This window comes from Bos grunniens, chromosome 2 (assembly GCF_055505025.1).
Source record: "Bos grunniens cultivar Pamir isolate PY7600 chromosome 2, Bosgru_T2T1.0, whole genome shotgun sequence".
Lineage (NCBI taxonomy): Eukaryota > Metazoa > Chordata > Mammalia > Artiodactyla > Bovidae > Bos > Bos grunniens.
The window spans coordinates 60,005,123-60,021,145 of NC_141166.1; the positions used below are offsets into that span (position 1 = coordinate 60,005,123).

The 16,023-nt window shown below is 38.3% G+C and overlaps 1 protein-coding gene across 1 annotated transcript in view; it reads right to left on the reverse strand.

Annotated features, from left to right (window-relative positions):
- Positions 1-16,023, reverse strand: part of CNTNAP5 (contactin associated protein family member 5) — a 459,549-nt gene that overhangs the window by 131,870 nt on the left and 311,656 nt on the right. Inside the window, exons 11-12 of the mRNA XM_086367026.1 lie at positions 15,353-15,592; positions 7,497-7,721 (exon numbers count right to left, since the gene is read on the reverse strand). Of these exons, the coding sequence (XP_086223152.1) occupies positions 7,497-7,721; positions 15,353-15,592 (465 nt within the window). The remainder of the gene's footprint in view (positions 1-7,496; positions 7,722-15,352; positions 15,593-16,023) is intronic.

The following is a 16,023-nucleotide window of genomic DNA, read 5'->3' on the forward strand; positions in this document are numbered from 1 at the left end:
TACTTTGAAGATACTCCCTCTCGGGATTCCTTTTCATCCCTATCTCCCTTGAGTCAGTCTGTTCCAAAGGTGAAGTGTCTGGGTTCATCATTATTCCCTCCAAGCTGTGTTCAATCACAAATGCAGACAGTGCATCTTATGAATATATTGACATATGGTAAAAAAAAAAAAAAAGAAAGAAAGAAAAAAAAATGATGAAAAGAAACTGCCGAAGGAAAGTCAGATAGATATACCATTTGGTGCTGGAGGGCAGCTGAGGAGCCAGAGGGAAGGTGACCTGGAGTCCTGTTTGGATTTTGTACAGAAGTGATTTCACCCCAGATTGATGGTCTTAAAATGATCACACATTTTAAATTTATTTTTTTTAAACCCGCCATCAAAGAGTCAAGAAGAACAGATGATAAAAGGGTAGAAATGGGAATTGATTGGTTAAAAAAATATTTCATAAGTACTGGGAATAAAAAGGAGAAAATGAGGAACAATCAAAACAACTTATTTTATTAACAAGTATGCTGCTGCTGCTGCTGCTAAGTGGCTTCAGTCGTGTCCAACTCTGTGAGACCCCATAGACGGCAGCCCACCAGGCTCCCCCGTCCCTGGGATTCTCCAGGCAAGAACACTGGAGTGGGTTGCCATTTCCTTCTCCAATGCATGAAAGTGAAGAGTGAAAGTGAAGTCGCTCAGTCGTGTCCAACTCTAGCGACCCCATGGACTGCAGCCTACCAGGCTCCTCCATCCATGGGATTTTCCAGGCAAAAGTACTGGAGTGGGGTGCCATTGCCTTCTCCAATTAACAAGTATAATATCGCATAAAGAACACTGACATCTTTCAGGGACCAATTTAAGAGTCACTACTTCCATGAAGGGTTTTTCGACCCTACCTCCCAGGAAGACTTGCTCACTCTACCTGAAACAGGCCTCTGTGCTAGCCATGACACATGACACATCATTGCCTTTGTTTGCTTTTTTCTTTGTCACTAAACTAGGCTGGTTAAGGGCAGGACAGGATCTTGTATATCTCTGTCTCTCCTATACATGAAATAGTGCCTGCCACAAGGAAGGTGCTCTGTGAATATTTGTTAAATGACAAGTTTGAAGGAGAACTTCCTGGTACTGAAAGCAGGCAGAGCCATCACTCAATAAAATGCTGTGAAAGTTAAATGTCTCTTCAGAACATTCTCATCTTCTCTAAACTCTTTTCCTGCTTCAACTGCTCCCTTTCCTCCAATTGCCATTGCCTGTGGTCCCAAACCCCAGGTTCTGGAAGCACAGTTGCTTTCTCTTTCCTAAGGACTCTCTGACCCCAAAATGTCTCCCATTCTGCCTCTGTTCTGTCATTTCAGAAATTAAAATCATTTTCTTCCTTTAGGAAGAAGTTGTTTTCATTTGAAAAGACAGCAACAGCTTAACCTGAATGTCTCTAATTGGAGAAAATTCAAGAACAATGATAAAGGACAAAGGAGAATTCTAAAGCTGCCAGGTTAAACCCTGCCAGGGAGAAACTTACAAGCATGGCTTTGAATTCCATTGCTCTGTCTCCTCTGGCCTGGATGCCCTTATTAAATACATTTGCAAGCCAGGAATTTGTTCAGTATTTATACAGCTCATCTACTCGTCTCCAGGCCCTGGCTTCTTAACCCAGAGTGCCAAAATTGAAGCCATTTTGTATGACATTGGCCGTGGGCATTTTCTTCCTCTTGGGAACAAAGAAAGACTCATTTTAGGAGTGACCCTCTCCTCATAATTGCCACTAGATTCCCAAGGGTGTCTTAAATCAAAGAAAGGTTAAGAAAGCTGTCCTAACAGAAAACATTTCCCTCCACCTCAGAAGGTGTGAATCAATCCTATTATAAAATCCTTTCCATTGCCGTACACCTGAAACTACACAACATTGTAAATTAACTATACACCAACAAAAAAGTTTTTAAATTCCTGTCAGAGACTCTCTCAAATTAACTATCTTTGTTTTCCTAATTGCTATTCCAAAGTTTACTATCTTTGCTGCCCTACTCTTTCTTCTTTTTTTTTTTAATCTGTAAGAATTCTTCACTTCCATTAATATTTTTGGAGGCATATTTTCCAGTGAAATGTATCAAAGTTGTATTAGAAATATTTCTAATTTGCTACAATTCAGTGTTCTCCGTATCTTTCACTGGCAATGAGATTAGTGACCTAATACTATGAACATACTGGGAACACATTGTAGGAACCCTTGTTTTCCCAGAATAAATCTCTTTTTATTGATGTTGCTGTGGAAGAAATGAAGGTAATAATAAAATCTTGGCTAGTGGGCTTACTATTTACAAAGCTGCAGTAATAATAATTGTATACAAATACTATATAGTCTTTTCTAATATCAGCAGCACATATCTACACAGTAATTCATCTTTCTTAATAACAGCTTTATGAAGGAGACAGGTATTGTTCTCTGTGACTAAGTGAAGTAAGTTAGACCAAAAGACAGATACTATACCGTATGATATAACTTATAAGTGGAACCTAAAAGAATAATACAAATGTACTTATTTACAAACTGGAAACAGACTCAGAAAACAAACTTATGGTTACAAAAGTGGAAATGGCGGGGGGGGGGGGGTGGAATATATTAGGAGTTTAGGACTAAAAGATGCACAGTACTGTGTGTTTTATACTACTACTATTTCATACTGTGTATAAAATAGATACACAACAAGGATCTACTATACAGCATAGGGAACTATATTTGATGTCTTGTAATAATCTATAATGGAAGGGAATCTGAAAAGAATAAATATATGACTATGCCTAACTAAATTACTTTGCTGAATACTGAAACTAGCACAACATTGTAAATCAATTATTTAGTCACTAAGTCACGTCTGACTCTTTTGCAACCCCAACATAAAATTAAAGAAAAATATTAAAGAATGCTATTAACTTAAAGAATATGTGTGTGCTAAGTTACTCCAGTTGTCTCTGACTCTTCACAACCCTATGGACAGTAGCCCACCAAGAACCTCTGTCCATGGGATTCTCCAGGCAAGAACACTGGAGTGGATTACCATTTTCTTCTGCAAGGGATCTTCCCTACTCAGGGATCAAACCCAAGTATCTTAAGTCTCCTGCATTGGCAGGTGGGTTCATTACCACTAGCACCACCTGGGAAGCCCAATTTATAGAATACCAATTCTTAACTCCTTATAGAAGCATTTCCAAGTCTATGAATGAAGCTCTAGTAAAAAGAAATATAAATGTAAGACTACATAGAAGCCGAAAAGAGAATCACAAAATCTAAAACTTGCCAAGAAATTAAGAGGTTATTTTTTTCTGCCATCCACTGCTAGAGTTCTTATTATAGTTTCTCTAACAAATCATGTAATTATTTTTTGAAGACCTCCAAGGACAAACTCACTGTCACACAACGTATTTTGTTGTTGTTTATTTGCTAAGTCATGTCTGACTCTTTTGTGACCCCATGAACTGTAACCTGCCAGGTTCCTCTGTACATGGGATTTTCCAGGCAGGAATACTGAAGTGGATTGTCATTTCCATTTTCAGGGGATCTTCCTGACCCAGGGATCTAACTTGCATCTCCTGCATTGGCAGGTGGATTCTTTACCAGGTATATTACTCTACAGTTATAATCTCTGAATTTCTAGTAAATTCATTCTTAAAGTTAGGCAAAATCTAACTTACAGCTAGATTGCTTGAGAAATATGGGCAACTGAAGTCCCTTTATCTAGATTGTCTTTGAAAAAGTTGAAGGTTGTGTTTGAGTCTCTCTTCTTTCTTGTTTTGAGACAGCACTGTATACTGTATCCTGCTTATTTTGGTCAGTCTCCCTAGGTCCTGATCCTCTGCAGGGGGACTAGTAATGACCCAGAGACACAGCAATCCCACTTCTGGACATATACCTAGATTAAACCATAATTCAAAAAGACATATACACTCTTATATTCAGAGTAACACTATTTACAATAGCCAGGGCATGGAAGCAACCTAAATGTCCATCAAGAAATGAATGAATAAAGAAGATGTGATATGTATAAACAAAACAATATTACTCAGACGTAAAAATGAATGGAACTGGGTAATTTGTAGAGATGTGAATGGACCTAGAGTCTGTCATACAGAGTGAAATATCAGGAAAATAAAACAAATATCATGTATTAATACATGTATGTTTAATGTAGAAAAATGGTACAGATGAACCTATTTGTAGGGCAGGAATAGAGACTCAGATGTAGAGAATGGATAGTGGACATAGGGGTGGAAGGGAGGGTGGGATGAATTGAAAGAGTAGCATTAAGATATGACTAGTGGAAACCTGCTGTATAGCACAGGGAGCTCAGCTTGGTTGTCTCTGATGACTTAGAGGGTTGGAATTGTGGGGATGAGAGGGAGGGCCCATAGGAAGGGGATATATGTATGCATGCATTCCATTCATTTTGTTGTACAACATTGTAAAGCAGTTATGCCTCAGTTAGAAAAAAAAGAATGAATGAATGAGCACCCATCTTAGTTGTTTCTCTGTAGGAAAAAGAGATAGCAGGAAATGTCCAGCATCTTGAATCACTGAGTCTTCCAGCGCTACCTACTTCACCAAGAGTTTCCTAGAACCTTGGGGTGGGATGAGGTGGAGGTGGGGAATACTAATTCTCTGAAACTGAGTGAGAGGAGAGAGAACACGCTATTTCTAACCACAGCTTGGAAATCCATTTCCTGTATATTAGAGTAACCTGTAAGACTTTTATACCAGCCCTGAGATTAAAGCTTAAGCCAACAAACACAGCATACGTATCTCCTTGCTTCCAGCATTTAGCCAGGGTTGCCAGCATGGAAATGCCTTTAAGGTAGGTAGAGCTTTCAGTGAAGTGAGGCTTTAGAGTATAAGAAAATAGAGGTTAAGAAAGAATTCATGAATGTCTTCCAACCAACAAGGACCTACTCTATAGCACAAGGAACTATATTCAATATTTTGTAATAACCAATAAGGTAAAAGAATCTGAATATAATAGATAATGTATAGCACAGGGAATTATACTCAATATTTTATAATAACCTATAAGGGGAAAGAATCTGAAAATTAATAGGTATGTATATATAATTGGGCTTCCCTGGTGGCTCAGAGAGTAAGAATCTACGTGAAATGAAGGAAACCCAGATTCAATCTCTGAGTCGGGAAGATCCTCTGGAGAAGGGAATGGCCACCCACTCCAGTATTTTTGCCTGGAGATTTCTATGGATAGAGGAGCCTGATGGGCTACAGTCCATGGGGTCTCAAAGAGTCGGACATGAATAAGTGACTAACAAACTAATTACAGAAAAGTGTTTAATATATATCTGAATCATGATGTTGGACACCTGAAACTAACACAACATTGTAAACCACCTACAATTCAATTATAAAAAAGAATGTCTTCCCAACTAAGTTTATTTAAAATGTGCTGCTTTTCAAGCAATTTTATATATATATATATATATATAAAACATTTTTAATTTATCCCTTAGGCTTCAGACTACCTACTAGACTTTAGGAGGAAAGACTGAAACCCAGCTCTTCTTACTGTGACATTTTAAGCAAGTTATTGAATGTCTGTCTACATGCCTTGGGCTTCCCTGGTGGCTCAGTGGTAAATCCTCAGACAGGAGTCTGGTGAGCTAGTCTTTGGGGTCACAAAAGAGTTGGATTTGACTTAGTGACTAAACAACAAAGAATAACAACTATATGCATTAGATTCTACAACCCTAAGATACTGATTATATTAATACCATGAATCACACAGGATTATTGGGCCTAAGTGATCTTTACATTAATTATATTAATTAATTAGAATAGTGCCCAGGTGTACAGTTTAATATATGTATATATAAATAATAGGGTATACAGAGTAATAGATATGTAATCTGATATATTTATTTTTGATATGCATTATCTGTATCCATAAGCAACTGTATCCAAGCAGATACTAATGTGCCCATAGAACCATAGCCAAAAGATGCTTTGGAGGAAATCTTTCATCTCTGTAACAGTCTGACTATAATTCAATCACATCAGAGGAGACTGATCTAGTTTAGAGGAAAGATTACTGATTATCCAGAGACCAGGCATCTGGTCCCAGCTGTCATGAGTTAGCTGGCTGGCCTAACTCATGGTTAATCAGTTAATCCATGTCTCCGTGTCCTCAGCCAGCCTTATTGACCTTACAAATATATTATAGTGGCAAGATTTAAAAACTGACATGTTTCTATAATGGTCCTAATCATATAAAACCTGCTAATAAATAAGAGGTCTAATAACACATAATGTTTTCCTTTTCTCTTGTAGAGTCTCTTAAGAGACTTGGTTGACCATTCATTATCCCTATTTCTCTCGTTTTTCTTCCCTTTCATGTTGCTTTTAGAATGAACGAGTCCTTTAGAGTTAGCCATTGTTACTACTATTGTAAATCAGGGCTGATTCAACCCATGGTCTAAATATTATTCTTAATTTTCTGTGTCATAAAAAGCTGGAAAGCAAGATGATACATAGAAGAATAAATCCAAGGAAAATAGAGGAAGAGAAATTTCTAGAGTTTTCATCTAAGGTCTAGAGAGGGCACAGGGTATCCCTGGCTTCCTGTATGCCACCCTCCCCACCCCCAGAGTCCATCCCTGTGGTGGATGGTCCAAAAGCCCAAACTCATCTCACTATATGGCAGGTTACAAGAGAAGAAGACATTCTCAATCATAAGAAAGAGTTCCTTGAGAACACAATATATGCTCTCCACCTCTGCCCTCTTGGACTGTTCTAACCATTCTCTAGGATTTTGATCTCAAAGTGTCCTTTGCCATGACTACATAAATGATTGTCATCACTGCAAGGTGGAATTAAGTCATATGAGGAGGAAACCTGACTTCTGTTAACAGACATCAAAATGTTCAATGTTGATGTCCATCAACATTCCTTGCATGAATTGGATTCTCATCCCTTTATTATTCTAATCTTTGCATATTTCATTTTTCCCACATTCTTTCCAACACCTGATTCCCAGCACCCAGCCCCATACTCCACAAGGTAATGACTCACTTATATTGCTTCTCTTTAAGACCGAGGCAATCACCTTCTATTAAAACAGCCTGCATTTACGCCAATTGTTTTAACAGCCCTCAGTAAAGGATCCTGCAGCATAGATGACAGGATATATGTGACGTGTGTCCTTCTGAAATTCAGACATGCTGATGATCTCCTTTATTCTTAATGGATTCCAGCACAGAATAAATACTAAAGAATGACTGCTACATAGTTAATGTAAATTAAAATCAATGCGTTTGTGACTTCAGCAGTGAATTGACATGGGTCCTGAGTACAGTGCAACTCATTAGGTAAAGCACAACCAAAGGTTGGTCTGGAGATCTGGAAATAAGCTGCCCAGTGGGACCAAATTAAAACTGAAATTATGCAGAGTTCTGGAGGGCATGCACTGGCTCTCCAGTCCAGAATGACACTCCACAGACATCATGCAATCAGAACTCACCATTCTTACAGAGCAGGACAGCCAGGAAGTCCTGAGAAGAAGAATTGATATACAGCAAGAGGCTGGGTGCCTGGGCTGTCACAAAGCTCAATGCAATGTTTTCTTTGGATAGGGCTGCATCTGCGTAAATTGCTGAGGAAGAGAGGCTCACATTCTTGGTCACTGGATAGGGTTCTTGAAACATGTAAGTCACTGAAGTGCCAGCCTCAAAAACAGCAGAAACCTCTGCAAAATATCAGAGAGGAAAGCACACATTGAAACATTCAGGAGAGTCATCATCGCTTGTTTACTCTTTATTTCCTACACATTGGTCACTGTGTGACGATTACATGAATTATAGAATATGCTTCCCACGATAATTTTAAAGCGGCAGAAATCATCATTCCTATTTACAAAGGAGAAACAGGAGGCTTGCCGGGGTTAATCACCTTGAACAAGGTTGCACAGCTAGAAGAGAGAGCTCAGATGTTCATTGTGAAATGTAGGTCTGGTTTCACATATATTTGCGGAATAACTACCATGTGCCAGGCTGATTTCTTTAGAAACGAAGATGAGATGTCTCTACCTCCTGCACAGTAGAAATAAACTGCGCTGGGATTATCTTCCCTTCAAAACTGAAATCCTTACAATTTTTATGTTTTTCTCATGGGTCAGGAGGATGTTGAGTGGGCGCAAAACTACTGAGAGTAGGATACTGGGAGAAAAAGTAATTCTCTATGATATTGCGTTAAGTCTGAGGACCAACAGAAATGGAGGAGAGGAAATCCGTGGAAACAGTAGGAAAGGCACAGGTATCCAACTCCTGGGTCAGTTATTTCATTTTACTTATCTGAATGAAGGATAGTTGATTTATAATATTGTGTTAGTTTCAGGTGTACAGCACAGTGATTCAGTTATACATATATGTGTATCTAGTCTTTTCAAATTCTTTTCCCTTATAGGTTTTTACAAAATACTGAGTATAGTTCCCTGATATACAATAGGTTTTTGTTGGTTAAAGAAAAACATGTGAATCTATATTAACATGATCAATTTCTCTTTTTCCTGAATGATAGGTTGACTATCCCTATGAAATGCTCTGATTGAATCGGTGGCACCTAGAACATAATCAGTCTGGCTTTTGTGTCCTAATTCCATTGCAGATTTGTTCTACATTTGTGAAAATTCTATAACAATCTGTAATGGTGTCAAAAGAAAATTAAAGTGGCATATTTATGTATATTGCTTAGCAGGTTGGGAATACCGGTTCCTTTTTCACTAAAAGTTCAAGAGAAGTGTTTTGTATTTCTCATGCAGATTAGAACAGCATCAGTACTCCTCATTACAGAGATATACACAGAAACTGGTAACTGGGAGGATTCTAGCTGATCATCAGCTTGATTTAAGCATGTTTTTTCTTTTTGTTCAAGCTCTTTTCATAAGTGAATCTTTTCTAGGACATGTGGCATGCATTTTGAGCTACTATCTCCTAGTTAAAATAGTAATGACCTTTATGGGATGTTTGTGTGTGTGTTCAAATATAAGTAAAATTCAAATCATTCTGTATATTAAATACTAAGTATATTAAATGGGAATTCATATTACATTTTTCTTTATACTTAGGACAGTAAATTATAATGAAAAACACTTTTTAAACTAGAGTTGTCCTATCTGAAAGAGATGGGAATACCAGACGACCTGACCTGCCTCTTGAGAAATCTGTATGCAGGTCAGGAAGCAACAGTTAAAACTGGACATGGAACAACAGACTGGTTCCAAATAGGAAAAGGAGTTCATCAAGGCTGTATATTGTCACCCTGTTTATTTAACTTATATGCAGAGTACATCATGAGAAATGCTGGACTGGAAGAAACACAAGCTGGAATCAAGATTGCTGGGAGAAATATCAATAACCTCAGATATCCAGATGACACCACCCTTATGGCAGAAAGTGAAGAGGAACGAAAAAGCCTCTTGATGAAGGTAAAAGAGGAGAGTGAAAAAGTTGGCTTAAAGCTCAACATTCAGAAAACAAAGATCATGGCATCTGGTCCCATCACTTCATGGGAAATAGATGGGCAAACAGTGGAAACAGTGTCAGACTTTATTTTTCTGGGCTCCAAAATCACTGCAGATGATGACTGCAGCCATGAAATTAAAAGGCGCTTACTCCTTGGAAGGAAAGTTATGACCAACCTAGATAGCATATTCAAAAGCAGAGACATTACTTTGCCAACAAAGGTCCGTCTAGTCAAGGTTATGGTTTTTCCTGTGGTCATGTATGGATGTGAAAGTTGGACTGTGAGGAAGCCTGAGCAATGAAGAATTGATGCTTTTGAACTGTGGTGTTGGAGAAGACTCTTGAGAGTCCCTTGGACTGCAAGGAGATCCAATCAGTCCATTCTGAAGGAGATCAGCCCTGGGATGTCTTTGGAAGGAATGATGCTAAAGCTGAAACACCAGGACTTTGGCCACCTCATGCGAAGAGTTGACTCATTGGAAAAGACTCTGATGCTGGGAGGGATTGGGGGCAGGAGGAGAAGGGGACGCCAGAGGATGAGATGGCTGGATGGCATCACGGTCTTGATGGATGTGAGTCTGAGTGAACTCCGGGAGTTGGTGATGGACAGAGAGACCTGGTGTGCTGCGATTCATGGGATCACAAAGAGTCGGACACGAACAAGTGACTGAACTGAACTGAGCCTTAGTTATAAGTATTTTTATTACTTAGACATTGTGAATTTCAATTTAAATTCAGCAAAACACATGAATTTGATTTATTTCGTTTCTTTACTTTTACAATCTAAGAGTTTGAGTTCTCTGATCGTATTTAAGCCCTCTGATTAATCTGAACATCTGAAACCATTGGGCTAAATGGCAGAAAAATCTTCACTTGAAGGTGATTATTAATAACCATCATAAAACTCTAGGATCACAATCACCAATATAGCAACATCCTTTTAGCACTTACATCATGGAAAGAACTGTGCTGATTAGATTTGGAGAAGAAATCTAATCACACAGAACACATGTGAAAAGAAATAAGACTGATGGAATGTGGCCTTGGATATGATGTGTGAATGACAAAGACAGTGACTCCCAGAGGTGGATCCTTCTGTGGTCAGGAGTAGCCTGAGAAGACTTGAAAGAGGAGCTTGGTAATGACTAGGTCTGAAAGTGTGTAAGGAATTCAGAGGAGGTGCTAGGAGACAAGGTGATGCTGGAAAGGACTTGTTCCCCTGGTAGCCTCGGAGCAGATTAACCTGGGCCTGGACCCTGGTGCTATGACCTTCTCCTGCTCTCAAGTGACGCTCTCAACCTCAGACTAACACAAACAGGAATGAATTCAATCTCATGGTGAGGAGAAGGGTTGGGAGAAAGGATGTAAAGGAACAGCACATAGTAGGAATTCAATAAACAAATGGTCTTAATAATATAAATAGATTTAGAATTAAAGTATAAAGATTAGGCCTTAATGAATAGGCTAGCAGTTCTATAGAATCAGGCTATACTTGATTTAGAAAAACTTCAAACAAACTGAAAATAAATGAAAGAAATGAGAATTTGAATGCTGAGTGGATAGTTCACACTATTCAAAAATCATTAAAATTTTCTTATTAATACCAGTCTTGTGGATACATGTTTTTATGAGTTCTTATCTTTTAATAATACATATTACAATATTTACAGAAGAATTTATGTGATACCTGGAATTTGCTTCACTATAATAAAAGAGGAGGAGGGATGATAGCCTATAGATGAAATAAAAATGATCATGAGTTAATAACAGTTGAAGCTAAGTAAGAGATGCCTGGAAGTTCTGAAACCTTTCTCTCTATTGCAGTACATAATTTAATTTTTCTGCAATAAAAAGTAAAAAAAAAAAAAAATAGAAGTTGGCAGGAAGGTATATATTGTATCATTTTTTCAATAAGTTTTTGACAATTGCTAAATTACTAAATCTCCAGTACTCTTGCCTGGCAAATCCCATGGATGGAGGAGCCTGGTGGGCTGCAGTCCATGGGGTCACTAGGAGTCCGACACGACTGAGTGACTTCACTTTCACTTTTCACTTTCATGCATTGGAGAAGGAAATGGCAACCCACTCCAGTGTTCTTGCCTGGAGAATCCCAGGGACTGGGGAGCCTGGTGGGTTGCCGTCTATGGGGTCGCACAGAGTTGGACACAACTGAAGCGACTTAGCAGCAGCAGCAAATTACTAAATATATGTATACTATTTTTCATTGAAATTCCATTAATAAGGGAATAATCAATACATATGCTTATCATAGCATTGTGAAAGTGAAGTCGCTCAGTCGTGTCCAACCCTTTGTGACCCCATGGACTGTAGCCTACCAGGCTCCTCCATCCATGGGATTTTCCAGGCAAGAGTACTGGAGTGGGTTGCCATTTCCTTCTCCAGGGGATTTTCCTGACCCAGGGATTGAACCCAGGTTTCTTGCATTGCAGGCAGACACTTTACCATCTGAGCCACCAGGGAAGTTCTACAGCATTATTTGTGTACAAAATTTGGGCTAATCTAAAATAATGATGATACATTATTTGGGATGATTATTCCCAAATAATGATACGGGCAATTTACTGACACTTTATGTGCCAGGCATGATCTCAGTTGCTTTGTGAAGTGTTTGTTAAATTTCCATGACAGATTTTCACAAAGAATTTCTAAATTTTTCACATATTACAGGTGAAAAAACCATGGAATCATGAGGTTGAATTACACAACCAGCATCACACAGTGTAGACTGTAGATGAGACAGAATCTGAACACAGGCAGGTCTGGTACCAGAGTCCTACTATCACTTCACTAAAATGCTCCAGTGATAGAATGGGTTAAATACACAGAAGCAATTCCACCAGATGAAATATACTGCAATCATTAAAACTGAATTATATAGGAATGTTTATTTAAAACATTAGATAATATATTCGGAATTCTATTTGAAAATATACTCAGAAATCTAGAAAAATAAAAACCAATCTTATCGTTCAAAAACAACTACCAAAAAGAAAATCCAATTTTCTTATAGTTCTTTTCTTTGCATTTAGTGTAGCTGAGAAATTTTGTCTATTCCATTTTATTAACATATTATGGAGTGCTAATAGTTGTGTAACTTTGTAAATATAGTAAAAAAAAAACTGAATTGCCCATTTTAGAAGCATACATTTTGGGTATGTAAATTACATCTCAATAATAAAAAAGAGAAACACACAAACAAAACAATAAAAAACCTTACATATTTGAATCCTATTACCACATTCTTGTGGTAATAGGATGAAATTAGGGTCAAAAAGTGTAAGTCACTAAACCAATATGACTGTCAGAGTTCTCATGTGTTAAATGCAATATTACTTCTTCCTTCATACCTTGGCATAAGGAATAAATGCTGCAGTATGTAAGTACTAGCTAATTTGTGATTATTACTTGTTTATATCCAGATCAGAAACATAAAATGGGTCAATAGATGGTGGTTCTAGGCCAGTCACTGGTCATGGACAAATGGCCTTAATTTCACCCTAGATATTTCCTAGATTTGCATCTCCTAAAATATACATGGAAGGTTAGCATAGAAGCCTCCTCCAATAGAGAACAGCCTTGTCCAGGACCATCTTGGACCTAAGTGTTCCCATTTCAGTCCAAAGCCACATTTCCCAGAGTCAACTGATATGGCTCAAAGATGTGGTTAGAAGGTTAATCTTACATACTTTGCAACTACAGAATATAAAGGGAAATATTTCCTTAGATTTATGAGATGGGGAGAAAGTTCACAAACAGTGAAATATGAAGCAAGCTGAAAAGGCTAAGTACATATTTGTCCATTTTTCTTATAGATCACACTAAAATGTAGGAAGAGAGCACAGCAGATATTTCAACAAATACAGTCAAAAGATGCAGTGGCATGGACAGAAGATAATGAATAGGAGTTGTTTCAAAGAAAGGAACCAATGGGAAATTAGGCTAAATTTAGAGTGAGATGATCTATGAGATGTTTGAAAAATGTCTCTGGAGAAATGCATAGAGTTCTATCATTTTTCTTTATATTTTATTTTTTTCCCAAACAAACACTTGGTTATAGATCTTATAAAATAATGCTAGCAGATTTTAGGGACTTGGGCTTGATAGTGTTTATTCTGCTTAGTGTTATTTGCTTCTTCTAGTCCATGGGGTCACTAAGAGTTGGACACGACTGAGCGACTTCACTTTCACTTTTCACTTTCATGCATTGGAGAAGGAAATGGCAACCCACTCCAGTGTTCTTGCCTGGAGAATCCCAGGGATGGGGGAGCCTGGTGGGCTGCCATCTATGGGGTTGCACAGAGTCGGACACGACTGAAGCGACTTAGCAGCAGCAGCAGCAGCATGTAGAGCCAGTCTAAGGATGACATTCCAAATTTCAGGGGAAATTATTCCACAGACTTCCACCAGTGTTAAAACCCAGAAGCTGACATGAACAGCCTACCAACACAGGACCTGCTTTAGTTCAATCTTCCATGCAGGCCTGCCACTCTGCTGGCCCTAAAATTTGTATCGGTAATTTTCTCCCAAGGAGCACAATGCTTTCCAGCAACAATAAGCAAATGATTCAAACTAACTGGGGAGGAGGCCAGCGTCAATGAATGAAAAGCTTAAATTACAGTCTTTTAAAAAGAACATTGAGCGTTGTTTTTTTTTTTTCTATTATTTTTAAATTCTAAGAGTAAGTTGAATGAAATAAAACACTGTTTGTTACTGGTGCTTGAAAGATGTGTTTTCATGAACTGACAAGAATTATTTGCAATTCCTATCATTGTTTGTATGTAAATGGTGTTTCAAAGTGATTAAAACATTTTATTTTAATAGTTTAAATGCTGCTCTTGAACTAATGTTTACATTCTTTGTCCAACAATCTTTATTTTCCATCAATAGAATAAACTTTAGAAGATTCTGCAAAGATTGATAGCAGACCAAATCGTTTGTCCTTCTAGTTGAAAAACACTAGGTATTGATACTGAATCGTGAATTTTTATAGTTTGTAGTCAGTTTTAATTTATCTAGAGAATTTACACCATAAGCATCAGTCCTTGTTCAAGTGTGTGTATCCAACATGATTAGCTTTTCCCAATGAAATTAATTTATAGGATTAGGAAGGGTACTAGGGCAGGGGTTTTGATGCCTGTGCTCCATTCTTAGCCACCTAGAAACTAAATGTGAATCCCTGGGCAAGGCTTTTAAAGCCTCAGACCCCACTCATGTCACCTGCAGAATTGAGAGATTTTATTTTTTTAAATACATGATATGGATTTTATTAACTTACCTATACTCTCCCTATTGTAAAAATGATTCATGATGGCTTCAAGGTCTCTCAAGGTTTTCCAAGGCTAGATTCTATGATTATTTGATCACATTTGTGGATGAAGAAATTGGAATTAGGAAAGTTAGTACAACAGAAATGACAGCCACCTCTCCCAGGGCTCAGCTGACTCTAGGCCACATCAAGTGTGTTTTCCCGTTACTACCTATCCTATTCAACTGTACTGCCAGGATCCACAAACATGCTGCCGCTGCTGATGCTAAGTCGCTTCAGTCGTGTCCGACTCTGTGTCACCCTATGGACTGTAGCCCACCAGGCTCCTCTGCCATGGGATTCTAGGCAAGAATAATGGAGTGGGTTGCCATTTCCTTCTCCACCACACACATGAAGGATGTGTATATGAATTATGTTGAGAAGCAATCCAGAGAGTATGCAGAGAGGGAAATTGAGAGAGAGTAAATGAATGTTTGAGGATTCTCTAAGGGCATGAGTTTCCTGTGACATGAATACAATATGTAGGCACTAAAACACAACCTGTAGGGAAAACATAGATTTCTATTGTACCTTTTTTGCAAAAGGGTCCTTCATATGGTGAACTGGTGCAATCACAGAAGTATCCACTGTGCTTCTCCACACACTTGCCCCCATTGTGGCAGATGCTGCCATAACTGCTGCAATGGCCCGGGCATCCTGGCCGAACTCCAGACGTGACTTTTGCCCTCTCCTCCAGGTCCAGTTTCTGCCCATTCAAGTGTAAGGAGCGTATGCATCCTAGGAAGCCTTTCTGTCTTGATGATGTTCCCCCTGAGCCGTGAAAAATAAAAGGAGAAAAAATATTAGGTACAGTGCTCACATTTTTGAGGTTTAATATCCCCAAAATGATAATACTTAATTAGTAATCTGTTAGCATGATGTGTTGGACTTTTCCATTAAATTTTCCAGTGAGAATTAGGAATTCAAAGAACCTGGGGAAAAGGGCATGTGTTTTCAGGCTGGAAAAAGTACTCCCCCACTCAAAAAATAAATAAATAAATAAATAAAATAAAAAACTATGGTTCATGTGGAATCTTCCACTTGACATGTTTAACATAGAAACTTCAGATGACTGGACTCCTTGCAAATGAAATAAAATGTATTCTTCCTCTAAAGTGATGTGAAAGTTGCTCACTTGTGTCTGGCTCTTTGTGACCCCATGGACTACAGTCCATGGAGTGCTCCAGGCCAAAATACTGGAG